General features: G+C 61.4%; 1 protein-coding gene across 6 annotated transcripts; it reads right to left on the bottom strand.

Annotated features, from left to right (window-relative positions):
* Window positions 1-241: 241 nt before the first annotated feature.
* RNF157 (ring finger protein 157) lies at window positions 242-22,842 on the bottom strand. Of its 6 annotated transcripts, none has more exons than XM_062632202.1 (20): window positions 22,596-22,841; window positions 18,006-18,124; window positions 13,672-13,760; window positions 12,782-12,928; window positions 12,304-12,421; window positions 12,126-12,192; window positions 11,936-11,979; window positions 11,524-11,571; window positions 11,227-11,298; window positions 10,526-10,685; window positions 9,966-10,078; window positions 9,144-9,370; window positions 8,952-9,060; window positions 8,654-8,765; window positions 8,146-8,372; window positions 7,955-8,020; window positions 7,633-7,681; window positions 6,091-6,201; window positions 3,063-3,103; window positions 242-2,640 (listed from the first exon to the last, which is right to left on the bottom strand). In XM_062632202.1, the coding sequence occupies exons 1-19, from the start codon at window positions 22,681-22,683 to the stop codon at window positions 3,063-3,065; spliced, it is 2,007 nt and encodes a 668-aa protein (XP_062488186.1). In that variant the 5' UTR covers window positions 22,684-22,841; the 3' UTR covers window positions 242-2,640. The 6 variants fall into 6 exon arrangements, with proteins under 6 accessions (XP_062488186.1, XP_062488187.1, XP_062488184.1 ...); XM_062632203.1 differs by having other exon boundaries at window positions 8,146-8,342; window positions 22,596-22,840; XM_062632200.1 differs by lacking the exon at window positions 3,063-3,103.
* Between the last annotated feature and the right edge of the window lie 4,116 nt (window positions 22,843-26,958).

Raw genomic sequence — 26,958 nt, 5'->3', positions numbered from 1 at the left:
CCACACCGCAGCCCAGCCCCTTCCTGCAGAGGCTTTGTTTGCATTTGCACCTTCTCCATCCTAGCAGTGCTTGGGGAAGGCAGGGTGTGGGCTGGAAGCGTTTGGAAGCGTTTTAGGAGATTTGAAGCAGCTGGGCTGGTTCTGGGGAGGTTCCTGGGTGGATGCTCCCACCCAAAAAGTGTTTCCACCCACCACATCTCCAGCTGCTCTCACCTTGTCACCACGGAAGGACTCTGGATGCTTTGTTGACATAAGATGCCCTTTATTAAACATACTCTGAAAATCCAAAACATGCTCAAAGCAGAGTTCAGAAGCAGCAATCCGGTTTCTTTCCCTAAATCCCTGACAGCTGGATCACTGGAACAAGGGCTATTGCCTTTTACCAGCAGCTCCTGCCTACCCCTCGTCCCTTCTGGGTGGCTTGAGGACAGCACTGGTGCCACCTGCACCCAAATCCCATCTCTCCTGTGCCACCAGTGGAGGATGCTCATTTCTTTGCTCGCTCCTCCTGGCTCCTCTCCACCACCATGTGCATGCCACCAGCTGTGGGATGGGACAGCCACCCTGGGAGCTAACTTGGGGACACACAGCTCAGAGCAGCCAGAAAACCCTCCAGGGACCCTCCTGAGCAAGGACCTGACCTGCCAGCAGCCACAAGCACTGCCACAGCCCTACACCATGATGGTGTAGAGCCTGGAGAGCTCTTCTGGACCCCTTTGAAGCCACAAGGAAGGTTTGGCTTTGGTAGCTGAGCCACCCCTGGAGCATCATCCTGGTTTTTCCATGCTGGGGGTTAGGGAAGAGCCAGCCTCCCACAGCCCCCTTGGTCCTCTCAGCTCAGCGTGGCAGTGAACCCCCAAAGCTCTCATTGTGCCCAGTGTGGTGATGCTGGCTCCTGGGGCCAGCACTCCCAAACCCCATGGGTTGCCCCACCATGGCACTGGGCAGTGTGTCCCCACGGGCCACACACCATGTCCCCAAATGGCTGCCAGGCTCTTCCCCACCACAGCTCCCCAGTGGCAGCAGCTCCCATCCCACAGATGGAGACGTCACCCCCCATCAAGCACCCAGCCCTGAGTTTCCAGGGAGGAATCTGGGAGCTGCTGAGCTTACAGGAGTCATGGTGGGGTGCCAGAGCAGAGGAGGGTGGCCAGCATTGACCCCCCCTCCAGCAGGACCCACACTATGAAGTGAGGGACATGAAGTGAGCAGCAAACACCTCCCAGCCCCATAAAGGGCTTTCTCTCCCTTTAGCAGCAACAGCTATCAGCATGGCCTGTGCTGCACCATGGGGACAGTGGTGGGGACCTGCTCCCTGCATGCTGGGGATGTCGCTTTCACTGGATGAACATCTCTGTCCTAAGGGAGCTCTGAAATGCAGCTTCCTTCTGCAAAGAGGAGGTGGCCTTTGCTGTCACATCTGCCTGAGAAAACCAGGTGGGGAAAAAGGGGGGCTCAACCTCCCACCCTGGGCTCACTCAAACAGCTCCAAGAGCTTGTTGGATTGGGATGTTGGGTCTGATGCTCCTCAGGGTGCCTTCTGCCTCTTCCTGGTGCTCTCTGGAGTGGAGCCTGGCCTCTGCCAATGGCCCCATCAGGTCCCCGAGCTCTGTGGCTGCATCCCTACCCCACTGCAGTCCCTGTGTTCCTGTCTCCTGGAGCAAAACCCACTTACGCTGTGAGGCCAGGGCTGGCCAGAGGGATGGGGCTGGAGGGATGGGGAAGCAGCTCCCACACCCTCATCCACCCCCTGCTACAAAGTGCGATGGAGAGGGCAGGCCAGGGGTGACACGTTTGGCACTTGTTCCAGAGAGAGGGCACAGCCCCAGCCCTGTGCCCCCGCCCCACTGGAAGACAGTGAGGTTAAACTGGCCATGTCCCTGGGGCTGGTGACCGGGGGGGGGGGGGGGGTGTCCCAGGTCCCCTGGCCACCCCGCTCCATCCCCTGGGGAAAACAAACTCATGGGCCAGGCCCTAGAGCCCACGTGCTGCCCAGGGTGGAGAGCAGAGGGACGGGGAGCCCCAGGGGCACCATCCCCACCAGTGCACTAATGGGGACAACCCCAGAGCATGGGGTCAGCGAACCTGGGGGGGTGCCAGCCCCCCATGAAGGTCACTGGCTTGCGTAGTGAGGATGCCAGTGCCAACATTCATCCTTAACCTGCACCCCTGGGCATCGTGCACCTCTGGCAACATCCCAGCACACCCTTTGTGGGGTGACCCCATCCCATGTGCTCTGCACACCGGAGGAGAGAGGCCTGGGGATGGGTGTGAGATGGCCGGGGGCAGGAGGGGACCCCAGACCATCCCCATCAGGGCTGGAGGATGGGAAGGTGCCGATGGGGGGGCTCTGAAGTGATGTGGTTCCCAGGGCCCCGCTCTGCACAGCGGGGCCGGGCAGGAAAAGCCCACGTTACCATCTTGTCTTTGGAAAAGCAGTCCCACCACAGGCAGGGGAGGGAGGTGGCGATGCCTGCGGTGCCCGGACCCCTCTGTGTGCACGGGGGGTGCGTGTGCCCCTGCTGAGGCTGAGCCCTCACACAGGGGTGGCCGCTGCCAGCTCCAGGTCCTGGGGGCCGGGGGGGCAGCGGGGCCGGGGCGCCTGCTGCAGCCGCACGTTGTTGTTGGCTGCCTCTGGGCCTGGGGCGAGAAAACAGGGGGTTAGGGGCTGCCAAAGCCACGGCAGCCTTGGGCATCTTCCCATGGGATGCAACACAGTCTCCCCAAGTGGCACCCACCTCCCCAGCCCCCCCCATATTGGGTTTGAGGGCTAGCTGGTGCCTGCACTTACCTCTCCAAACCAGGGGAGCCCCTTAAACCTCTGATTTCTCGGGAATGCTGAGGGGCGAATGGGAAGCACAGTGCACCACGGCCAGGTTTTAATAACCCGCATGGAAGGGGGCTGCCTCTGCCCACCCGTGCCCTGTAAGAGGGCACTTACAGACACCCCATGGGGGGCTGCAGGGTAGGCTGGGGTGTCACCCAGCAAGGGGACTGCCAGGGGCACCAACCCCCCGGGGTGACCGGGCACGAGGCGGGCGCAGGCTCTGGGTGTCTCATACCTATTCCTCAATGTTAATGGGGCAGGAGTCCGGCACAGCGCCTGCGTGGCGGGAGAGACCAGAAGGCACATGGTGAAGGGGGGAGCAGAGTGGGACCGGGGGGACATGCACACGAGAGAGCAGCCAGGGTGACTGGGGGGAATGAGGGGCTCACTGCCCGGGAACAGGTCTGGGATGAGGACAGGGAGCCACCGACGGGGCAAGGGGGACATCATGCGTGGGCTTGTGCCAAGGAGAACCGAGGGGGGGACATGCTCGTGGCACAGGGAAGCTGCGTCCCCACATGCCCCACCTCGGGCTGCAGGCTCCTGGTGCAGGCAGCACCCTCCAGCCAGGGCAGGGTGATGGGCAGAGCTGGGGACCTGCCTGCCCATGGCTTGTGTCCCAGAGGCTACGTGGTGCCCTTAGGAAGGGGATGCACCCCTAAAGCAGGGCGGCTGCTCCCCCCCAGTGAGGTGAAAGCCCTGTGCCCAAGGCTCGGGGCAGCTCTGAGTTGAGGGGGGCCATGTGAGGGCACCCCAAGGCCAAGGCCAAGTGCTGAGGCTTTCCCAAAGAGGGAGCAACAAATCCCTGCTGCCTGCTGACGTATGGGAGGGGGCAGCTGCTGTTCCACTGGCTTTCCATGGCAAGCTCAGGCTGGAGAGCAAGGCATGTTAAGCCTGCAGATCCCAGAGGGAAGGGATAGTTAAACAGGACCACACAGAACACACACCCCCCAAAATCCCATTAAGAGCTTGACGCTGCATCGGTCACTGCAGCGCCCTGGAGCACAGACCCAGCTCAGCTCAGCGCACCCTTGGGTGGCTGCTGAGGAGCAGGGTTGGGAAGCAGGATCTGGCCAAGGCCGTGACCACAGCCAGAGGATGCTCTGAGCCATGGGGACAGCCCCTGCAACCTGCTGTTCGCTCCAGGGCTCTGCAGGGTCCACAGGGACACAGGTCTGCGGGTTGGATATAAACCTTGTGTCCCCAAATCCTGGGATGTGGCCTTTCCACTCCTCCCAAAGCCCTTTCCCACCAGCCTGAAACCTGCAGAGATTTCACAAGAGCTTTGAGGAACCCTGCGCCTTCATCCATTATAGAGAGAGCAAAACCCAGCCCATGGGTCTATCCAGGTCTAACCCCACAAGAGAAACTGAGGGAGGGACAAATAACAACAATAATGATGTCGTCATCTCTGCTCAAGGTGATTTTCTTCTAAGCTTCCAAGAAACCAGTGCCTGGCCCCAAAATAAAAGTTGCCCCTGTTCTTGCTGGCCCCGGGGATGTGGTCACATCCAGACCTGCAAGAAACCTCTGCCAAAAAGGACTATTTCAGTGCATGCAAACCAGCCCTGCGACTGCAAACCAGCACCACCAGCGTCCGACTGTGCCCCACAGGAGCTCCAGCACAGCTGGAGGCTGAATGCCCCGGGGCAGGAGGAGCAGAGGGACCGGGGAAGGAAGGAGCTGCCCTGAGTTGAAGGGACAAACCCAACACTGATCGCAACCAGGAAACCACCATCACAGCCCCCGGGTGGCTGCTCCCCTCCGCTGCCCCGGCTCCCCGAGCTCTTCCCATGGCAATCCTGCTCCAAGCACCTTAGCACAGAGCTCACATCCCTGGGGTTGTTCCCCCTGGCCCCCAGTGACCACGGGCAGCCCCAAAGCCTCAGCTCCCGCTTATCCCTCTCATGCTTTCCCATCCCTGCCGAGGGCTCCAAGCAGTGCACACGTGGTGGCCAAAGGATGGAGAGAGCATCCTTGGCTGGGCTCAGCGCAGGGGCCACATCCTGCACCCCAGCCCAGCTGGGGGACAAGGCCATTGCAGTCCTCACAGCAGAGCAAGAGTGCAGGGCTGCAAAGCTGCCCCTTCCTCATCCTCCCCCTGGTATAAGCGAGGGGGACGCGGTCGGGGATGGCTTTGGCCGGTGCCAGAGCTGGGGGATGCTTTGCTGGGACCCCCAGCAAAGGTAGGGGTGCTGCTGGGACCCCCCCCAGACTGGTGGGGTTCAGCCAGTGGCTGCCAGAGGGTGATGGAGGGGACACAGAGCACTTGTGGCAGGCGCCTGTTCCTCCCAGGGAGCCTCAGCCATGTTTCTCCAGCGCAGAAACCACCAGGAACAGGGGAAGCAGCAGGAAAGGGAGCTTTCCGGAGGAGAGGGGGGAAAGAAAGGATTTCCCCCCCTGCTCCTCGAGGTTTCACACCCCACACCACCACAGATTAAGGCACAGGGGCAAGGTGGGGGCAGAGTTGCTTTGAGCTTGTCCACAAATGTATTGATGGAGACCTGGACCCTCAGAGGGCTTCATCTGGGCTTTCTGCCCCCCCCGTTTCCTCCGTACACAGGCTGGCAAAGAGGATCCTGCAGCACTGAGCAGCCCCTGGGCCACACGAGGAGCGGGGTCACCAATACATTTGTCACCTTTGGGCAGCTCTGGGCAGGGGGGGACACAAGCGTGGGTTGGGAAAACCGTGTTGGCACAGAGCGAACATGAACTTCCATAGGGACAGGGGAGCATGGGAGGGAGGAGGGAAAGAAAAGAGGGATGGAGAGAGGGTGGGAGGAAATAGAAGTGGAAGGAGGGTGGAAAAGAAAGCATGGAGAAATGGGAAAGAGGGATGAACATGGGGGTTCTGCAGGACAGCCCAACATGACATCCCCGGTCTCCCCTCAAGAAGAGGAGGGGAGGCAGGTTGTAAGGCTGGACGGGCTGTGGATCACATCCCAACCCAAAATACTGCTGTGCCCAACGCAGGTCTGGACCAGGCTGCAGTTGTGCCACACAAATGCCGTCACAAGGGAGGGCTGGGGTACCAGCACTGCCCTGGCCAAGGGACAATGCATCCCAGCGGGGACAGATCACCCTGACCTGCAGCTGGGTGGTGACATGCCTGGTGCAGTGAGGACAACCTGCTGGGGGTGGTGGTGGGAATGATGGGGATGGCGGTAGGAGAGGAGGGGGGGATGCCAAGGGCTGGGGTGATGCAGGGAGGAGTGGGACTGTCCCCCCCGCCCCAAGTTCATGTTCAGCAGACGGCCACTCACCAGGTAAGCAGGCCTCAGAGCACAGTTTATTGTCCAGCGCTTTCACGTGTGCGATGCCCAAGTCATTGTTATTGTCACAGCTCAGACCGAGGAAAGCGCCTGTCCTCGGGCCTGGAAGGGAGTTAAGGCAGTTAACGCCGCGGCTCAGCGCTGGGGCTCGCGGGGGCCTTTTCAGCAGTGGGGGCTGGGATTTCGGGCTCTTTTCCTGTCCCTTTCCCACCCTCTTTCCAAAGAAAACGGCATTAAAACGGTGCCTTCAGCCGGGAGCGGGTGAAGAGCGGACAATAACGGCCCCAGCTGCTCCTTTCCTTGCGCCGGCCGCATCGCAGGGCAGCGAAACAGCAACGATGCGGTGATGGGCACACGTGAACCCGGGGTTCACCAAACCTCCCCCTGGCCCAGCCGGGTGGTCCCCGGTCACGGTGTCACCGTCACCTCCCTCCAGAGCCTCTCCAGCACCATTAGCGCGTGTGGGAGCCGCAGGGATGCCGGGAGGAGGCAGCAACCGGATGCGTGGGGCAGAAGAAGCTGTAGCCAAGCTTTGCAGGGGAATGGAGGCCGTTGGGGATAACTCTGCTTCTGAGCATCACCTCTACAAGAGATCTTCCCCGGGTTCTGACCTGCATCCATCAGATGCAGGCGCTAAACCTCAGGAGGGATGTTCCCAAGTAAGTAGCCCCATTGCAAACAGATGCAGGACCATGTCCTAAGGAGAGAGGCCATCCTGCTCCCGGAGTTGTTGGGATGCCCATGGACGTCCACCACAGCCCCTGGTCGCTCCCAGTTGTCATATACAAGTCTCTCCATCAGCAAGAGCCTCCTCGAGGGCAGAGACCCGTTTTGGGAATGGGTGTTCCTGCTTTCCAGCTCAGCTGAGTGTCCAGGTTGGATGGGGGAACTGCTTTGGCACATTTTTGCTAACCAGAGACTTGCAAATGTGGGATAGGGCACGCTGGGGGGCTCCCTATAGCCCAACAGAAATCCAAAGTGGCTGGTGGCCTATGGCACAGGGGTGACCACGTCTTTCCTTGGCTTATTTGAGCACAAGGGAGGAGGTGAGAGGAGCCCTCAGTGCACGTGTGTTGGCTCGTGAAAGCACATTGAGGGCAGGCCATAAAAGAAGTCAGGAAAGCATCCCAAAGGGAAAAGTTTTGCAGCCCCTTCCTATGAGAACCAGCCCAGACAGGGACCCCTAGGGGGGAGACCTTCAGAGGTGCAAGGAAAGGCTTTCCTAGCAAAGGGAAAATCATAGAGGAGCCTCTTTCCCAATGGAAACACCATTGGATGCTGCATGCCAACCACCACCTGCTGCACATCCCACACTGTGCTCACCAGGGTCCCCGCGGCCGCCTGGATTCCCCCCACCACTGGTGTTCAGCCCACCCATGGGTGACCCCACTGGGATGCTTTCCCAGCCCCAGCGCCCATGGAGTCACCCATGGGTGGCAGGGGGCAGGCAGGGGAGCTGGGCACAGCCAGCGTCTGCCCACCGGTGACAGCCAATGGACAGTGAGGGGACAACAGTGACCAGGGGCCTTTTACCATCTTCCTGTGTGGGAGACGCATCCTCATCCTCCAGCACGTCGTTGCCCTGTGAGAGGCAGTGAGCATCAGCAGCCCCATAGTGTCCCACCACAGGAATGACATCCCTGGCCCTGGGGATATCCAGGGAGCAGGAAGATGCTCCTGGGTAGGGGACAACCCCACTGCCCCATCCATTGCCAGGGAGGCCCTGCAGGGGCACGGATGTTCCAGCAGCCCCTTTCCCAGCCCAGCGCCCAGCTTGCCCATCCGTGGGGCACCCAGATCCCAATGCCCCCCTTGCCATGCTGGTGCCAGCCCCTCCCCAGGCAGCTGTGGGTACCTCGGCATCGCGCTCCTCGGCTGAGATGCTGACGAAGTTGATATCCGGGGACTCCACAGGCGTCGACTGTGGGAAGAAGGTGGGGAAGATGGAAAGGAAAAACCAGCCAAGAGAGTGGTGCTGGTGGGTTTGGAGGAGAAGCTCTTGAGCCTGGCGGTGATGGGCACCACCAAACCCCCCCCAGCCCCTACCTCTCCGTCAGAGGCTGTGGCGCTGGCACCTGCGGGCGAGGGGAGCATTTCCCCTTCGTCCTCCTCTTCCTCCTCCGTACCAGGAGTGATGTAGGAGCCGGACATGGAGGACACGGTGTCGGTGCTGAGCTGGGAGTGCTGGCTCTGGGAGGAGGCCATGGACATGACGGACTGGGCCAGGCTGCTGCTGACGGGCTCTGCGGGAGAGAAGGGGCTGAGCGGGGCCACTGGACCCCCCCAGCCCACCCGTGCAGGTGGTCAGCACCAGGTAATCACAACGGGGCTAATGAGGAGGAGGAAGGAGCCATTGAGGTGTGATGGGTGGAAAGCTGCCAACATAGGTCATGGGACTCGCATCCCTCTGGGTCTATGGGTGATGAAGCAAGGGTGATCAGCACCCCTATGTCCCCAGCTCCAGGTCTATGGGTGACGAAGCAGAGATAGGAAGGGGCCATGCAAACCCAAACCACATTCCGATACCTCTCTGCTGCCTCACCATGGTGCCTACCTTCTGGGGACGAGATGGTGGAGGAGAGCGGTGTCCCGGTGCACGAGGACTGGTCGATGGCCCCTGATGATGACAGGGTGAAGTTTTCACTCTCCGGCGTCACACCACACTCCTGGAAGAAGAACCCACGGGGAGGATGGGATGGGGGACACTGCGCAGGGATGGACCCATCTCCCCCAGGCATCCTCATGGATGGAGCAAGAGCCAGGAGGGGCAAACCGCAAGCAGCTCCCAAACCTCCCCAAACTTGCGGCCCTCCCAGTGCCTTGGGTCATCACCACGGCTCGGGAGCGCTCACCTCCTGGCACCGGGCAGGGGATCTCCTCCTGGAGACCCTCAGCTCCGACTCGGTGCACGACTTCTCATCCTCCTCTTCGGGCAGGATGGAGGAGTTCTGCGAGATGGACCTGCCCGGAGGGGGCAAAGGGAAGGGCTTCACTCCTGCCCCAGCCCAGCCCCTGAGCCCCCCCCCCCCAGCCCCGGTACTCACTTGGAGATGCTCCTCTTCACCTTGAGCCCCGGGGGGCCGCAGTCGGGGATGCGCTCGAGGGGTGACAGAGCCCGCAGGGGGGGCAGGGACCCATCATAGCAGGGCAGGGGCCCCGTGCCCGGGGGCTCCCCCAGCCTGCGCAGCGGCACCGGGGATGGCATCAGCGGCCCATTGAGAGCCTCCAGCAGCGACACGACCTCATAGCCCGGGGGGATGTGCTCTGAGGCCTGCGGAGAGACCAGGGAGTCACAGAGGGGTTGGGCTGAAGGGACCTTAAAGCTCCTCCAGCTCCAACCCCTGCCACAGGCAGGGACACCTTCCACTAGAGCAGCTTGCTCCAAGCCCCTGGGTCCAACCTGGCCTTGAACACTGCCAGGGATGGGGCAGCCACAGCTTCTCTGGGCACCCTGTGCCAGCGCCTCAGCACCCTCACGGGGAAGAGCTTCTGCCTTATGTCTATCCTACATCTCCCCTGTTTCAGTCTGAACCCATCACCCCTTGTCCCATCACTCCAGTCCCTGATGAAGAGTCCCTCTCCAGCATCCTTGTAGCCCCCTTCAGACACTGGGAGCTGCTCTGAGGTCTCCACGCAGCTTGTCTTCTCCAGGCTGGGATCAGGATACTCCAGGGAGAAGCTAAGCCCCAGGGAACAGACAAACTCCCTGCACAAATGAAAGCCCCAAATCATGGTCCTCCCACCCGAGTTAAAGCCCTGTTTTTGCAGTCTCTACCTGCAGTCTGTGGCAACACCAATTGCATTAAATAACTAAACCCTGGCCGTGGGGAGCTCGTGCATCCCAAACCTGCCCCGCGGGCACTGACCGAGTGCTCCTCAGAGTCGGAGGTCTGCGAGGAGATGATGGGGTTGAAGGCGGTGGGCGAGAGGGGCCCCAGCTTCTTCCTCATGGCTCGGATTTGAAGCAAGGCTCGGAAAGCTGCAGCAGCAGGGACAAGAGGTTGGGGGAAAACTGGGTACTGAATGAGACACCTCCCAGAACAGCACCCGTTTCCCAGGAGGGGCCTCCCTGCGCTGCACAGCATCGCTGCAAGCAGGCTGACCCAGAACCCCAGGGTGGGAGATGCCAGTGAACTCCCAGTGATGCCAGCCCATTCCCAGACACTCCAGCCCATTCCCAGTCATTCCAGCCCCAGTATGAGAGATGCCAGCCCATTCCCAGTCATTCCAGCCCCAGTATGAGAAATGCCAGCCCATTCCCAGTCATTCCAGCCCCAGTATGAGAAATGCCAGCCCATTCCCAGTCATTCCAGCCCCAGTATGAGAGATGCCAGCCCATTCCCAGACACTTCAGCCCCAGTATGAGAAATGCCAGCCCCAGTATGAGAGATGCCAGCCCCTTCCCAGGGCTGCAGCCCGTGCTTACGCAGCCTGCAGATGGGGCAGTTGTTGGCCTGGTAGCGCAGGGTGTCAGCGCACGTGTTGCAGAGGCAGAGGTGGCGGCAGGGCAGGATGAGCGTGTCCCGCACGTCGGACAGGCACACCACGCACTCGGCGCTGTTGTCGCTCACCTCATCCTCGGCCACCTGCCCATGGCACACACGGGACCAGCTCGAGCTCCTGCTCCCCAGCCCATTGGCACAAGGGTGGGTGTCCCGGGAGCTCCCTTCCCTGCCTGGGTCCCTGCTCTTGACATCCAACCCTGGGACCTTGTCCCTCCCTTCTGGAGCGGGGAGCTGGGGCTGGAGGCATCAGGCACCCATAGCGGGATGCAACCTTCACCCCATCTCTTATATATATAAAGCAGAGCGTGAGGCACATCCCATGTTTGAGGCTCACTGTCCCCTCCGAAACCAGTAAGATCCAGCCATCATCCTCCCAGGGAGCCACAATGGATGGGGGAGAGGAAGGGGGCAAAAAGGAAGGGGGTAAAAAGGCTCCATCCTGCAGCTTTCTGCCCCCAGAAGCTTGGATGCCACCACAAAGTGTCCCCGGACACCTGCACAGCCCCAACAGCTCCAAACTCTTGCCCCAAACATGTCCTAGTGGCTGGACCTGTGCTAAGGGGAGGGAACAGGGGCTAAGGGAAGGCCCAAGGGACATGGGATGTGGGATGCAGGCACATACCTTACAGTCCTGGGTGTTGTACTTGTTCTCAATGCCATAGATCTCCTGCAGGAGGTAGCTCACACCATCCACCTGCAAGCCCGTGGGGAAGGGGTGAGGGGCAGAGACAAGGCCCTCCCAGCTCCCTGCTCCATCCATTTGCATCAATGGACTCAGGATTGCACTGGAAAAGCTCCTGGGAGGCAGGAGCAGGGGCAGCCACTGCCCACACTGGGGTTGCTGCCCCTCAAAGCCCCTCGTCACCCTGGGGTGCGCAGGGCAGGAGCTGCCACCACCCCGGGACACCCGGACACTCACCACTTGCTTCTGCTTGAGGGGCTTCACGCAGAAGGTGCCATCACTGTGCTGGAGGGAGGAGAGCACATGGGTGGCACCGGGGCTCAGCACCCAGGGACCCCTTTGCACCCACCCTGGAGCAGTCCCTGTTCCCAACCATCCCCTTCTGCAGCAGTTTCCTGACACCCGGGACCAGGAAGCTGGGATTTCACATCCAAGGCTGGAGACTTGTTGGAGGAAGGAAGATGAGGGGTGAGACCGAACACCTCAAAAGTGATGCTTATATTAGGGGCTAGTCCCAGAATTTCAGGAGCAGCCCCAAAGCAGCCCCATCCCAGCAGCACCATCCTGAGCCCTGCAGGGCTCCTCTGAGCTCTTGCGCCCGCTGGGTGAGACGGGAGGAGGATGAGGATGGTCCCAGCGCGGCACTTACCTTCTCAAAGGTGGCCAGCAGCACGTGGCAGTGCCCGCTGTGCTCTGCAAGACACAGAGGGATGCACAGGGCTTAGGGGATGGGCAGAGCCATGGCAGCATCAAGGACAGGCAGGAGGCTCTGCCCTGCGGTGGCATCCCAAAGCCTGCCACCGGACAAGCCAACCCCACACAAGGAACCCCATCCTCACCCTCTCCTTCATCCACCACCGCCTGCACCACCATGGGGTACACCTCCCGGTCCAGGTCGAAGCCCAGCTGGAGGGAGACAGCAGGAGAGGCTGGGTGAGATGGAGCAGGGATGGAGGCTTCACCCCGCATCCACAACCATACCCGGACCCCATGGGTGATGCCACCGGTGGGACCCACCTCGTCCTCGCTCCACTCGGAGGGGTCGATGGTGTGGGAGGGGACACAGAACTGCTGGCACACCCCCCGCTTGTAGTGCACCGTCTCGGACTGCAGGCTCGAGTCCCGGGGGATGTAGCTGTGCCGTGGAGAGAGGACAGAGTCAGGGTCCCCTCGGATCATGGGGATGCTGGGAAGATGGGAAAGGGGGGGGGGGCTCACATCTCATCCCCTGTGGATGCCTTTGGGGCTGAGCTAAGTCCTAAGAAGGGTTAAAATAACCCCAGAGGAGCCAACACGGGACAGGAGGGGACTCTGCAGCCCAGCTGGTGGGGACCAGGAGGGGCAGGATGGGACAGGGAAGGAGGTGGAAGCCAGGGGAGGTGGGGACCCGCTCTGCCCTCAGCAATGTGATGGGGGAGCGCTCCAGGGAGGAAAGGGTCCGTGTCCATCAGGAGGAGCCACACACAGGGCATGGGGGGGGGCACAGGCTCCTCACCTCGCCACCCCGTTGTGGAACTCCTCACTGGCCTGGTAGTAGATGGTGATGGCCACGCGGGTGTCCGTGTCGAAGGTGAACTCCACGTTGTAGCGCACCTTGGCTTTGCTGACTTCCTCCCCCGGGGTCTTCACCTCCTCTGAGCACCTGGGGAGCACAGGGGGTGCGGGAGATGGGCACATCCCAGGCATGGCTCAGGGTGCCCCAGGACTGAGCCCCTGGCACAAGGCTGCTCTTGGCACCAGTGGCCCCAAAAGGGGCTTCCCCATCCACCAAGGGAAACTGAGGCACAGCAGGAGGGTCCAGAGTGCCCCAAGTGGTAGAACCCCAGCCTGGTTTGGGTTGGAAGGGACCTTAAAGCTCCTCCAGCTCCAACCCCTGCCACAGGCAGGGACCCCTTCCACTAGAGCAGCTTGCTCCAAGCCCCTGTGTCCAACCTGGCCTTGAACACTGCCAGGGATGGGGCAGCCACAGCTTCCCTGGGCAAAGCCCAGCCTGCGGACCGGGAAATGCTGCAGCAGATTCCAGCTGCAATCCCACATCTCCTGTCCCAGCCTCCCTCCAGCAAAGCCTTTGGAAGGTGGGGGAGGAACAAAAAGCACTTCAAAGGCAGCACTAAGCTCCTTTAATCCCAGAGGCAGCCAGCACCAGCACCCGAGCTGCGAGCGGATGGGGCACATTTGGACAGCAAAAGCTCATCCCCTCTATCCACGGTGCGAGCATCCCTGTGCTCAGCATCCCCGTGCTCAGCATCCCTGTGCTCAGCATCCCTGTGCTCAGCATCCCCGTGCTCAGCATCCCCGTGCTCAGCATCCCCTGGAGCACCCAGCCGGACCCTGCCCACCCACAGCTCATGGGGTGCCCATCCCTGTTGTCCCCACAGGACTCACTTGACAAGGCGCAGGGTGTCCTTGCGGATGTTGATCAAGCTCCTGAGGGTCTTCACGGGTTCCTGAGGAGGTGGAGCAGCGTAAGGGAACTAGGACGAGAGAGACACCGGTGAAGGCAGACACACAGCGGGGTACAGCAGCCATGGACCTTGTCCTGGATCCCCCATCCCCAACCCAGCACCTGTAAGCAGGGACCCAGCGTGGCCTGTACAGCCTGATGGGTGCTGACCCGCAGCTCCCGCTGGCACTTGGGTCCCAGGCAGTGTGATGACAGGGACATCCCTCTGCAAAGAGCAAGCCCCAAGCCCCTTGCAGGGGACGGTTTCACTGCTGGGACATGCACAAAGGGGCTGTTCCTTGTCCCTTTGGCTGGAGGGTGAGTGAGATGCGGGCACAGGGCAGGCAGGCTGATGCTGGTGTGTTTTAAGCTCTTGGTGCAGTGTGGAGCTGCTGGACGGGGCTGGGCAGGGGGAGGCTGAAGCTCCAGAACAAGAACAGCCAAGGAGCAGACACAGAGTCCCTGTTTGCCCCTGGGGTGGATGGGGATGGGGTGGTGGGGTCTCTGCCATGCCCGGATCAGGGAGGCAAAGGGGTGACCAGGCAGGACCAGGCAGCAGCACCACAGGCAGAGGGGTCCTGGCATCCTCCAGGGTGACCTCGTCCTTCCTGGTCCCTCCTGCCCACCCGCACAGGGGCTACAGGGCTTGCTGGGGAGAGGGGACCCGGTGGCAGCCAGGGACACCCCCTCCTTGGCACTGCAGCCGCCCAGAGGAGGGCACTGGGGAAGGGGTGCAGGACCCATCGCCCTCCCCTCCATCTCCCAGGCAGGATAAGCCCCATGAAGGGACAACACAAAGACGCATTGGAGACACAGCGGCCGGGATGAAGGCCCAGCTCCTTGGTGAGCTGTCACCGTGTGCCAGGAGGGCATCGGGTGCCATCAGGGATGACAGATGCTCACAAGACAAAGGGCTCAACTGCTGCCTTGGGAGAGGGAATGGGAACCACGCCAGCCTGCCTGGGTCCCCTTGGGCCCCCACATCACCCCCAGCTCAGGTAGTGAAGCACCCACTGGACCCCGATACTGAGGGGACAAGACCGAACTGCAGATGGCCCCTGCGGGGAGCGAAGTGCCGGTTTCCCATGGCCCTGGCGCCCTCGCGTGGGAAATCCATCATCAGCTTCCCCATCCCCAAATCCATCAGCACCTTCCCCATCCCCAAATCCATCATCAGCTTCCCCATCCCCAAATCCATCATCACCTTCCCCATCCCCAAATCCATCATCAGCTTCCCCATCCCCAAATCCATCAGCACCTTCCCCATCCCCAAATCCATCATCACCTTCCCCATCCCCAAATCCATCAGCACCTTCCCCATCCCCAAATCCATCAGCACCTTCCCCATCCCCAAATCCATCAGCACCTTCCCCATCCCCAAATCCATCAGCACCAGCCCTGGGCCCAGAGCCCTGCAGAGCAGGATGGATGGGGCTGGGGGACCTGTCCACGACTCAGAGGGATGAGATGGGATGGGACGGGATGCAACAGACAGCTGGCACGACCAGGCAGCACAAGCACAGGCCTGCCCCATCCCTCCTCCACCACCCAGCATCACCTCCCGTGTCCCACCATCCCACAGCGCTGCTCCCACCGGTGGCACTGAAAAGCGGGTTAAAGCTTGGGCCAGCCCCAGCACTGCTGATGGCACCAGAAGCTTTGAAGGTGAACCCACAGCCCCTCAGGCTTGCCCCTGCTCAGTCATTAACCTGGTGTTAATGAACCTGTTAATGTGCACCTGCAGAATCCCACCTTGCAGCTGGAAGGGAGCAAGTGAGAAAAGGCCTCGGGCTGGAGCTGAGCCATGTCACGATCCCCTGCTCAATCCAACCTCTTGCTTCCAGCCCAGCCATACCCAAAGCAGCCCTGAGTGCCGGCCCCATTGCACCACAGCACCCAGGGGTGGGTGATGCAGGAAGGGGTCCCCTGGGTGCTGGGCAGGATGGGGAAGTGCCGCAGGCAAATTTTGCGCTGCAGAAACGTCACCATTGGGCTCCTTCACACCCACGTGTGGGCTCTTTCTGGGGGAAGAACTGAGGGGTTTATTGAATTAGCTGCTGCAAGCCTGACCTGACATCACAAAGGGGCGGTTGGAGGAGGTTTTGCATCTCCTCAATTTAAATCAAGCTGAAAAACAACAGGAAAACCCCCTCACTGCAACCGTTACCCTTAAGAACATCGTCCATGAGCTACAGCAACGTCTGGTCCAGGCCCCTTCTGCTACAGTTGAAACCACCCCCCAAGCCCTCCCTTAGGGTTCCACACGAGCGGAGCCAGGCAGGTCTGCAGGGGCAGGGGAACCCAGCGGGTGCCGCAAGAGCTTCCCTGCTCCTCGGCCCCTGCAGGGCTGTGCCAGCCTGGTGGCAGCCGCTCAAGCCTGCAACGCCCTTCCCAGCCCCTTGGGAACCTGTTCCCAGCTGGAAAATCCAGCTTATCCATGGAGGAGAGAGCCTGCACCGCCTCGGGGTGCTCTGCGCAGCGCGGCTGTGAGCAGCCCTGACACGGGGCTCAGCTCAGAGGGGACTTGGGACACTGCGACACCGTTTTCCATGGCTCCTTATAGCCAAGGAACCCAAACAAACCCCCACCAAACAGCACTGGACACATCCAACGCCTCCAGCCCAGCCAGGGCTCCCACAGCAGGCAGGACACGAAAGCATCACAGCCAAGCAGCATCATGCCAAGTCTCGGAGGTGGCATCAGAGATGCCCAAACAACGGTGCCTGGACACAGGCTTGGACCAGAAACAACATGGACCCTCCCCAGCCCCTCCCTGAGCCCCCCAAACTGGCCTGACCTGGAAGCCCAGCCCCAAAACACCCCGGGTCCCCAGGGAGATGGGACCTTGGTGGCAGCTCTGCAGCCCAGGGGTGCTGGTGATTGAACCAGAGCGATGCAGTTCAGTCACCAGCGCTGCACTGACTCTTCCTGCTGCTCCCAAGCTGCTCCTTGTCCTTCCCCAGAGCTTCTGCTGCCGGTGTCTGACCCGGGCCCTGCTCACTGGGCAGTGCAGAGGCTGCTGCTGAACCAAGAGGGTTTCCAGTGCTCGCTGCTGCAGAGGGAACCCGAGCGCTGACTCTGGGGGAGTGCAGAGGATGGAGAGCCCAGCACTGCCTCTGCCCACCCAGTGCTCACAGGGGGCTTGGAGGGCTGGGCACCCTGTGCCAGCGCCTCAGCACCCTCACAGGGAAGAGCTTCTGCCTAAGAGCTCATCTCAGTCTCCCCTCTGGCAGGTTAAAGCCATTCCCCTTGGCCTGTCCCTACATCCCTTGTCCCAAGCCCCTCTCCAGGTTTCCTGCAGCCCCTTCAGGCACTGGAGCTGCTCTCAGGTCTCCCCTTCAGGAGCCTTCTCCAGGCTGACCCAGCCCAGCTCTCTCAGCCTGGGTCCAGAGCAGAGCTGCTCCAGCCCTTGCAGCATCTCTGTGGTCGTTCTGGTACCTCTTCAGCATCACACAAAGACTATCAGAGTCCAACCTGACAACACTTTGTGCTCTCTACGGTTGAGGGACTATCCCTGCTAGAAAAGGAGCTGAAAGCAGATGGTGTGCCATCATATTTCATGGCCAAAAGCTGTAAGTGTCCTTGAACTTGTCCTGTCCTTGTCAAAAGCCCCCCTAAGTAAAGGGGCTCTCAGAGAGCAAGAATGGAGTTAAATGAACCCTGACCCTTCACCATCTTCTTCACCAGCTGCTGTGTTCAAGCTGGCAGGTTTGTGTGTGCAAGCAGCCCTTGTGGGCTGGAAGAGTATGAGCAACTCCAATGACCCACAGCACGGAGCCGCATGGGGCAGCACCCACAGTCACACAATCACCCAGCCTGTTCCCAACCATCCGCAAACCCGTTCACCCCTTGCACAGGAGACAGAGCAGTGACAATGGCACAGGGTGCCCAGAGAAGCTGTGGCTGCCCCATCCCTGGCAGTGTTCAAGGCCAGGTTGGACACAGGGGCTTGGAGCAAGGTGCTCTAGTGGAAGGTGTTGGAACTGGAGGAGCTTTAAGGCCCCTTCCAACCCAAACCAGGCTGGGATTCTGCGATTACATTGCTGTGGAGTGAATGCAGGCAGACTTGGGTTAGTGCCCAGTGGAGGACAGGCTGCAGCAAGCAGCCAACCCTCATATTAGACATCAGAGAATCCACTTGGGCCACCCCAGGCGTGCTTGGGGGTGACAGCCAGCAGCCTCCCACCATCACACACACACACACACACACACACACACACACACACAGAGTCACTATCACTTTGGGAAGGGGCACGTCTGTGTCCCCGGTGCCCACCACCACGGGCCGGTTCCCCAGGAAGTTGAGGTCGCTGTTCTCCCCGAAGAGGTATCCCTCGGGATGAGTGGAGTCGAACTTCTCGCCGCCCATGATGAAGTGGTTGGCAAAGTAGCTCCCTGCAAAGCAAACACAGAAACGGGCTGAGCGCAGGGCGAGGACCGGCCTTCAGCCGGGCAATGGAGCAGCACCGAGCCACGGCTCAGAGGTGGCTTTGTCCCCAGGGGCACCTCGCTGGAGCCTTTCGGGCTGAGCAGACACAAAGCAGGTGGAGGGGAAGGAGGAGCTGGCCAGGAAGCGACCCCTCCCTGCTGCATCCCCCCCCCGATCCTGACCCTGCCCGGGCTCCAGTGGCTGAACTCTGGGAGGATGGAGCCGGGGTGGGGAGAGCTGATGCAGGGATGTGATGGGAGCAGGCTCACACCCAGGGCTGTGTCCCTCCCCTGCGCCCCTTTCCCTGCCCAGGACACCCCTGCAAGCCCCGGCCTGGCCTGAGCCACCCACGGTCACCTCAACCCTCAACCAGGGACCTTTGGTGCTGGCACTGAAAGCCCTGGGAGCCCCCGGGGAGCCGGGAAGGGGCAGCATGGACCAGGCACGCAGGCAGGGCTGCTCCTGCCCAGCATCACAGACCACATGTGCAGCCAAGGCAGCGTGACCACAGCCAGACCCTTGCCACTGGGCAGAGCACGCCTGAACCCAGTTCTGTCTGTTCTCAGCCCACAGCCTTCCCTAGGAAGGGCTCACCTGAAGGAAGGAGGATTTGGGGGGGCTGTAGAACCTCTAGAAGCTCAATCCCCCCCCTGCAAAGTGCTCACATTGCCCTGGTGAACACCAGGCAACGGCCAGGGACCCTTCTCCCCTTGCAGGGTAAAGCACAGAGCCAGAACACGGGCATGTCCTGTCCCCAGAGCTGGGAGCAGCCCCACAGGGGCCAGCTGGGGCAGGAGGGTCTGGACTTCTCCTCGAGGTGGGAAAAGGAAGGGAAAGGGAGGGGAGAACAGGGATGGGGAGAGAAGAAGCACCAGGAGTCAGGAGAGGCAATGAACGTAGGATGGGCACCACACTGCATCCCGCTGGCCATGGGGATGGGGCCCAGCCTACACAACCCCCAAACCCAAGAGCACGGAGTCATCCATAGCCCCCCAGGGACACCCCAAAACTAAAGCTCTGGATAAAGGAGCTCAAGCCTGGGCTGCAGCTCTGCTTGTGTGGACTGAAGGCAGAGCTTGCAGTTGGCTTCCAGCAGATGCAGCAGCTGCCCAGGGCTGGATCAGGCCTTAATCCTGCATTTCAGAACCAACCCCGAGGCAAAGCGCGAGGGGAGGGGGAGCAGGGATGTAACACGGGAGCAGGAGGGATGAGAAGGGCTGGAGCGTTTTACCCCACGGCGCAGGGATGCCTGGATGCAGCAACCATCAACCATCTATTATTGATGCCTGCTGCTTCCTGGTCCCATTTTCCACGTACATAATTTATAGGCAGCTCCCCAGGGAAGGACGTGGCCACGTGGAAAGAGAAAAGCCACGAGCAAAGTGCCTGCAGGGCTGCCGGCAGCGGCACGGCCGGGGCACCGCGGGGCCAACCGCAGCTTCTCCTGGCACTGCCTGGGGGTGAGAGCAGGAGGTGGGGACACGGCATTGAAACCTGCAGGAAAGCTCCTCCAGCACTGGGGAAAGCTGGAAAATGGAGCAGGGGCTCTCGGAGATGGCTCCAGCCACGGTTTGGGGGTGCTGGGGGCTGCCATAGGATGGGAGCAGGTGAGGAACGCACCACTGCCACCCCATCGCCCTGCCAGCGAGCATCCCTGCGTGCAGGCAGCCTAGGGGAGGTCCTCCAGAAGCTTCACCATTAAACAGGAGCCTCAGGCTCTGTGCGCTGGGGTGCCGGTGGCCCCATGGGCACAGCGGGTGGCAGAGGAGAGAGGCACCTTCCCAGGCACAGCCACCTTATTATTGGCTAGTTATAAAGCCTTGACCAACACCTGTCCCCAGGGGAAGGAAAAGCCCATCCAGGATGGTCACATCGCCAAGGGAAAGCCAGGCTTTAATGAGATCTTAAACCCCAGGGGCCAAAAGAGCATGCGGGAAGGGCTGACCAGGGCTGCTGCTGGGAAGAAGCAATAAACCAAGGCGGCCTGAGGCTCCTGGCAATCCACGTGTGTCCTGCAGCAGGACACATCTGACACCAGCCACTGCCAATGACACTGTCAGCCCCTTTGCCCCATGAGTTCCAGGGGTGAGCCTTGCCTGGATGCCCCAAGAGAGACAAGGACCCCATGGGCACAGAGCCTGGTGCGCGCTGTGTGTGCCCATGGCTCTGGCACTCGGTGACATGCATCCTGCATCACCTCCTGAGCCACCACTGGGTGCTCCTGCCCCGGAGCACCCCATGGGTGAGCTGGCACACTGAGGCTTATTTAACTGCACTCTAACACAGGCAGCCAGAGGCAGCTGGAGGCAAAGCCAAACCCCAGCCAGGCTCTGCTGCGTCAGCCCTCACCCATCACAGCCCCGGAGCTGCTCCCTGTGCCATGGCAGTGCCACCACCCTGGCATGGGAACCCCGGGACCGGGGTGTCACTGCATGGACAAGCCCCTTGCTCTGCTCCTGTTCTCTCCTCCCAGTGCCAACTTCAGCCAGGGACAGGGGCAGGACTCCAGGGACTTGCCCCAAGCCAGGCTCCATAAACAGCCCCCTTCTGCTCCTCCTTCTTGCCTTTACCAGCACAAGATTAGAATCACCAAAGCAAATCCCAGCCTTTGCTTCAAAATGCTGGTTTAACTAATCCCATTTGCCCCCAGCCTGGATGGGACCCCGGGATGATGCAGGGGAGATGCTCGCTTGGGACAAGACATAGCTGCCCTATTCCCATGGGCTGCACCAACAGCGAGCCTGCAGCCCAGCAGCCAAAGCCACATCTGCAAGGAGAGAAGGGAATAGCCTGGGGTTCCACGGACGCCCCAGGGCCACGCTCCCAAAGCCAGTGGCTGTTTCCATGCGGCATTCGAGGCAAGAGGAGCGCCGCTGCCAGGGAGGAACCGGCTCTGCTCCCAGCACGTCCCCTCGGCTGCCAGCAGCGCCAAAGGCAAATCCCCGCTTGGATTAAGAGCCATAATCCCCCGCGGTCACCATCCTGCCCTGGCGCACCCCAGGGCACCCGGGCACCTCTCCCTGAGGACCCCAGGACCGTCCCCCTAGCTCTGCTCTCATCCCATCGGGGGGACCAGCCCCACTGAGCACCCCAAGAGCCCGGGCTTCTCCGTGACAGCCAGAGCCAAGCATCAGCTCCGTGTCCTCTGCAGCTGAGATGAGTTTGGAAGTGCTCAGCTGGGTGCAGTTGCTCCCCTAGAGCTGCACAGCACTGACCCCTCCACACCCAGGCAGTTCAAGAGCCCCTAAATAAGAATGGAGCTCAAGACAAAGCCCCTTAATGCACAGAGCCACAGCCCCTGCAAAGAGCAAACCCAGGATGTGGTGGTCCAGGTTCAGCCAGCATCAAGGTGACAAAGGCCTTGAATGCATGGAAAAGGGGGAGCAGGGGGAGCCCCACTGCTGAGGATCAGCCATCTCCACCCCGCAGTGTCCTGGTTAACCTGCATCTCCATGGATGTGCCAGCCCATTTCAGCTTCAAATTCAAATAACAGTAATAAATCAAGCCAAGCACAGGAACATGGGTTGTGCTGGCTGCAGTGCTTCCTGAGGAGGTCTTTATTTGTAATTAGCAAGTCATTTATCACAGCACTAACAAGCCAAGGGCTTACTTTATCCTATTAGCTACCAAAATAGTTCTCTATTAATAATAGCCCGTGCCGCAAGGATCCTGTGGCAATCCCTGCGCACATGCCGTGCTCCAGGTCAGCATCCTGGGAAATGGGGGTGTTTTGGAGGTGGGAAGCGCTGCCCACCCAAGGACCCGGCTCCATCTCCGCTCCCCACCACAACCCCCCCACCCGGCACCGCCTCATCCCGGCCCTTTGCAGGGAACACCGAGGCCTGGAGGGGAGGGACGGATTTCCCAAGGTCACGCACAAGGTTTGAGACAGGGCCGGGAGCGACAACGCGGGCAGGAGAGGAGCTTGGGGAAGGCGCCCCAGGGCAGAGGCTGGGGTGCTGCTCTGGGGCAGGGCCCTGGGAAGGAGGGATCCCCTCCAATCCCTCCCACCCAGCCTCCCGGGAATTTAAACCCAGGTTTTCCCTAAGCAGCCAGCGCCGGAGCAACCGGCTACAAAAGCAGCTCCAGCCCCGCGCTGCAGACAACGGCCGAAATTATCATTATTAATAATAATAATAATTTATTAAAGACATTTAGCATCAACTCAGCCAAGTTTGGGGGTGCGGCTCGGCTGACAAAGCGGCACCCAGGGAGGGGACCCCAGGGGTGACCCCATCCCTACCGCACCGCACGAGCACCACACGGGTAATTTCAGGGTGCCCCACAGCTGCCTGCGGTCGGGGTTTGCTTCGGGGGCTGCAGGGACATCCCCCACCGGAGCAAGGTCGTGCCCAGCTCCCCTCGCTGCCCCTTTCCCCTGCAGCCCAGTGGCGGCACCGGGACGCGGGATTCCCCCCCCCACCCCGGGGTCTCACCGGATCTCGGGGGGTATCTGTAGACGGAATTAGCGGGGACATCCACTTCCTCCACGCCTGCGTCTTGCCGGCTGGTCAGAGCCCCCATGGCCGGGCCGGGCCGGGCTCAGCGGGCGGGATGCGCCGGGGCTCCCTCCCGCCCGGGACCGGCACCGGGACCGGCACCGAGGCTGGCGGCGGCGGCCCCCACCCGCAGCATCCTCCGCTCTGCGCCGCGCCCGGTACCGCCTCCGCGCTAGCGCCGGGGCTGCGCCAATGCGGGGCCGGGCAGGGCCGGGCTCCCCCGCCCCGCCCCGCCCCGCCCCGGGGATGCCGTGGGGCTGGGGGACAAGTCCCCGGGATCACCCCAGCCCGGTGTCCCCCGCCTCAGCTGACACCTGCTCCTACCCCATAGCACCCGCGTGCCCCCGGTGCCACCGCCGGTGTCACCCCCCTATACCCTTCACCTGCCCCCCCCCCGGTGTCACCGCCTCAGCCCAGCCCCACCACTGGTGACACTGAGCAGCAAGCCCACCATGGGGACCCCCAGGGCCTGCCTGGGACCCCTGCGGGGCTGCACAGCACTCAGAAGGGGGTGGAATTAACCCCGCTATCAGTGCCCACCTCCATCGCCTCCATCCCGCCCCTTCCCAGCTCTGCTGCGCTTGCCGGGAGCAGCCTCTGCCTGCCCACTCCAGTGCACCCCAGCTTCCCCCAGGGCCCCCAGCATTATGCCACTGAGGAGCACCTTCACATCTTCCCCTTGGAGATGAAGGTGAAGGAGGGACCCTCCGGATGCCCACTTAAACCGTGGTGATTAAGTAGTCCTGCAGTGGAAGTTAGTGGAGCATCACATGATTTTGATTCGAGTTGATAACTCGAGTGCTATAAATATCAACCAGGAGACGTGCGGGGAGGCAACCGCTGCCCCGTGTCCTGGAGCCACCCCCGGGGCTCCCCCCTCACAGAGGGACCACTCATCCCTCACCCTCCCTCATCTCTTGGCTGAGAAAAGCCAAACCAAGGAGCAGCCACCATCACCCAGGGGCACTTTGTACCCCACTTCTCAGCCTGTGGCCATCACACCAGGCCCCGCAGCCCCAGGGTCACCCGCAGTGCCAGTGTCCACACTGCTGGACATCACAGCCCTGCTGGGGGCCAGCACTCGCCAAAGAGGAGCCGAGGGCCACATCCACCAGGAGCCTTGTTTCAGCCCTTGGGGGCTGATCCCTGCTCACCCCAACACATTCTGGGGAGCCCGTTGCGCACATGGATCGTCGGAAGAGCACCCAGTGGGAAACGCGAGCCTGGGAGCTGGAGCAGCACACAGCCCGCTGCAGGGGTTAGTGCACATCGTAATTCCAGGTTAGCCCCGCGCAGATCACAGCCCCGTGTGCACGCACAGCTCGCGGGGTGGGTTTTGTGCCTGTGCTGCAGCACAGGGTTTTGTAGGACAGTGCCGCAGTGGAGCACGGGAGCGCAGGCAGGAACCGGCGATGCTCCGGCTTCGAGGGCAGGGTCCTCCCAGGCCTGGCCACATCCTGCACGCGTAAAAGCAGGACCGAGCCCAGCAGGGCCATGGGGAGGGGGAATCCAATCCATGGGGAGGGGGAATCCAATCCATGGGGAAATAGCAATGTTTAACCCCAAAACGCACCCGCAGCTGGGCAAGATGCAAGGCTGCAGCGCTCAAGCTGTGGGATTTGGTGTGTGTTCGGCAGGGAAAGAGGGTCCTGCTCCTGCCTCCTCGTGCTAAGGGGGAAACTGAGGCACGTGAAGGCACAGCAGTTTGCTCAAGGGAGACTGAGCAGCAAATGTTTGTCCATAGACCCGGTGCTCCAGTTCCTCCACAGTCACTGGGATGTGCTGACAAACCCAGCCCAGGGCTCTGACCTCAGCCCCGTGCAGCCCTGCAATGGCTTCAGAGGGGGTGGCCCCTTCATTAGTGAGTGCTGAGCCCTAATGTGGCATCAGCCCCCAGGCTGGTTCCTGGAGCAGCTCCTGGCTGGAAGTGGGAGCCCAGACCCTGCATGGGGTCCCAGTGGGGTGGCAGCACAGGGAGGATGGGAAAGGATCTCGGGCAGGATCAGACCAGCAAGGGGCAAAGGCGAATCCCAGAACCCCTGACTGGGTTGGGTTGGAAGGGACCTTAAAGCTCCTCCAGCTCCAACCCCTGCCACGGGCAGGGACACCTTCCACTAGAGCAGCTTGCTCCAAGCCTGTGTCCAACCTGCCCTTGAACACTGCCAGGGATGGGGCAGCCACAGCTTCTCTGGGCACCCTGTGCCAGCGCCTCAGCACCCTCACAGGGAAGAGCTTCTGCCTAAGAGCTCATCTCAGTCTCCTCTGTGGCAGGTTAAAGCCATTCCCCTTGGCCTGTCCCTACAGGCCCTTGTCCCAAGCCCCTCTCCAGGTTTCCTGCAGCCCCTTTAGGCACTGGAGCTGCTCTGAGGTCTCCCCTTCAGGAGCCTTCTCTTCTCCAGGCTGCCCCAGCCCAGCTCTCTCAGCCTGGCTCCAGAGCAGAGCTGCTCCAGCCCTCGCAGCATCTTCCTCCCTGCAAATCCTGCCCCAAAAGGGGCTTTTCCACCACCTGGCTTGCCAGGTGGGAATTCCGAGGTGTGTGCAGCAGCCTTGTGGCCCTGCAGCCAGGCCAGGCTCTGAAGGTCCTGCCTGGTCTCCCAGATTCCACTAACACTGTTTTATCGCAGCCTCAGGTCCCTGTTGCTTGCATGAGACCACTGAAGGCTCATAAGCAGCATTCCCATGGGTTTTACAGGCATCCTGTACCCAGGGCCGGCTGCTCACAGCTTTGCTAACTCAGCCTGATGCTGATGTGGGTGTTTTTGGCAAGCAGGAGGTCCTGGGTGCTCTCCAGGCCTGCAAGCAGGAGACAAGCGGGTTTGGGAACCCCACTTCTGGAACTGCTCTTTCCATACCTCCACCTGGCACAGTTTGCCCACTGCCTGCCTGCCCCACATCCACACGGCCACTGGCACCCCACAAGTGTTCCACTGGGGCCCTCATACACTGGCTCCTGGGGGCAAGCAGCTGCCTCGAGCCTCCATCCCTCCACCTCTTCCTTCCCTCTCCTCGCCCACCGCTCACCCCATCACATCCAAAGCCCCAACGGAGCTTTCCAGCTCAATGTTTTCACACCATCCATGGGCAAAGTCCGCGGTTCATTCATTTGGGTTTAGAAGGCACTTTTCCCATGTTCCAGGCACGCATCGCACCAGTCCCCTGGCTCCCCAAACCCAGCAGTGGGGGGGACTCCCTCGGGGGCTCTCACCCTCGCACACTGCAACTGAGCCTTGAGGTCACCAGGGTTTTAAACACAGTATTATAAAGCAACCCCCAAAACCCCAAACCTGGGGGCCTGCCCGCACCCCTCCAGGCACAGTCCCCTGGTCTCAGTTAATAGGGGACACCCCAGAATCGCAGAATCAACCATGCTGGAAAGGACCTCTAAGCTCATCAAATCAAACCGTTCCCCAGCCCTGCCAAGGCCACCCCTAACCCATGGCACTGAGGCCTCGTCTCCACGCTGTGTGAGCACTTGCAGGGACGGTGACTGCAGCCCTGCCCTGTTCCAATGCCTGAGCACCCTCTGGGGCAGGAATTGTTCCTCAGCTCCATCTAAACCTGCCCTGGTGCAGCTTGAGGCCGTTTCCTCTTGTCCCATCCCTTGCTCCCTGGGAGCAGAGCCCAGCCCCTCCTGGCTCCATCCTCCTCTCAGGCACTTGTAGGGAGCCATCAGGTCCCCCCTGAGCCTTCTCTTCTCCATCTGACCCCCCGAGGTCCCTCAGCCCTTCCCCATCACCCCTGTGCTCCAGGCCCTGCACCAGCTCCATTCCCTTCTCTGGCCCCTCTCCAGCACCACAAGGTCTTGGAGTGAGGGGCCTAGAGCTGAACACAGGATTCGAGGTGCGGCCTCACCAGGGGCACAATCCCTGCCCTGGCCCTGCTGCCGCACGGGTGCTGATCCAGGCCAGGATGCTGGGGGCTCCCTGGGCACAAGCTGCTCCCGTTCAGCTCCATCACTCAGCGCCCCCAGCTCCTGGTCCATGAGCAGTTTCCAGCCGCTCTTCCCGAGCCTGGAGCGTTGCAGGGGTTGCTGTGGCCCAGGTGCAGGACCCGCACTTTGCCTCTTGACCCTCACCCCGTTGGCTCCAGCCTGTGCGGGTCTCTCCGCCCGGAGCGGGCGCGGAGCCTCCCCCGCGCCATCAATGAACCCCATCAATGAACGTGACGTCACAGCGCCTCCCGAAAGCAGGCCACCACGCACCCAATCAGCGATCTCCCCGCCCTCCCCGAGGCTCACCCACCAATAGCAGCGCCGCCTGCAGCCAAAACACAAGCGTCCGCCAATGGGAAGGCGGCGGGG

The sequence above is a fragment of the Pezoporus occidentalis genome, unplaced genomic scaffold (genome assembly GCF_034315485.1).
Source record: "Pezoporus occidentalis ecotype Australia unplaced genomic scaffold, CSIRO_AGI_Poc_V1 ctg387, whole genome shotgun sequence".
Lineage (NCBI taxonomy): Eukaryota > Metazoa > Chordata > Aves > Psittaciformes > Psittacidae > Pezoporus > Pezoporus occidentalis.
This window is presented reverse-complemented; position numbering and strand designations above follow the sequence as displayed.

Coding starts and splice junctions, on each gene's coding strand:
- RNF157 (XM_062632199.1), bottom strand. CDS start 22,683: ATGGGGGCTCTGACCAGCCGGCAAGACGCAGGCGTGGAGGAAGTGGAT. Junction 12,193..12,303: donor CCGAGTGGAGCGAGGACGAG/GTGGGTCCCACC, acceptor GTCTCCCTCCAG/CTGGGCTTCGACCTGGACCG. Junction 10,079..10,525: donor CTGCCCCATCTGCAGGCTGC/GTAAGCACGGGC, acceptor CTGCTGCTGCAG/CTTTCCGAGCCTTGCTTCAA.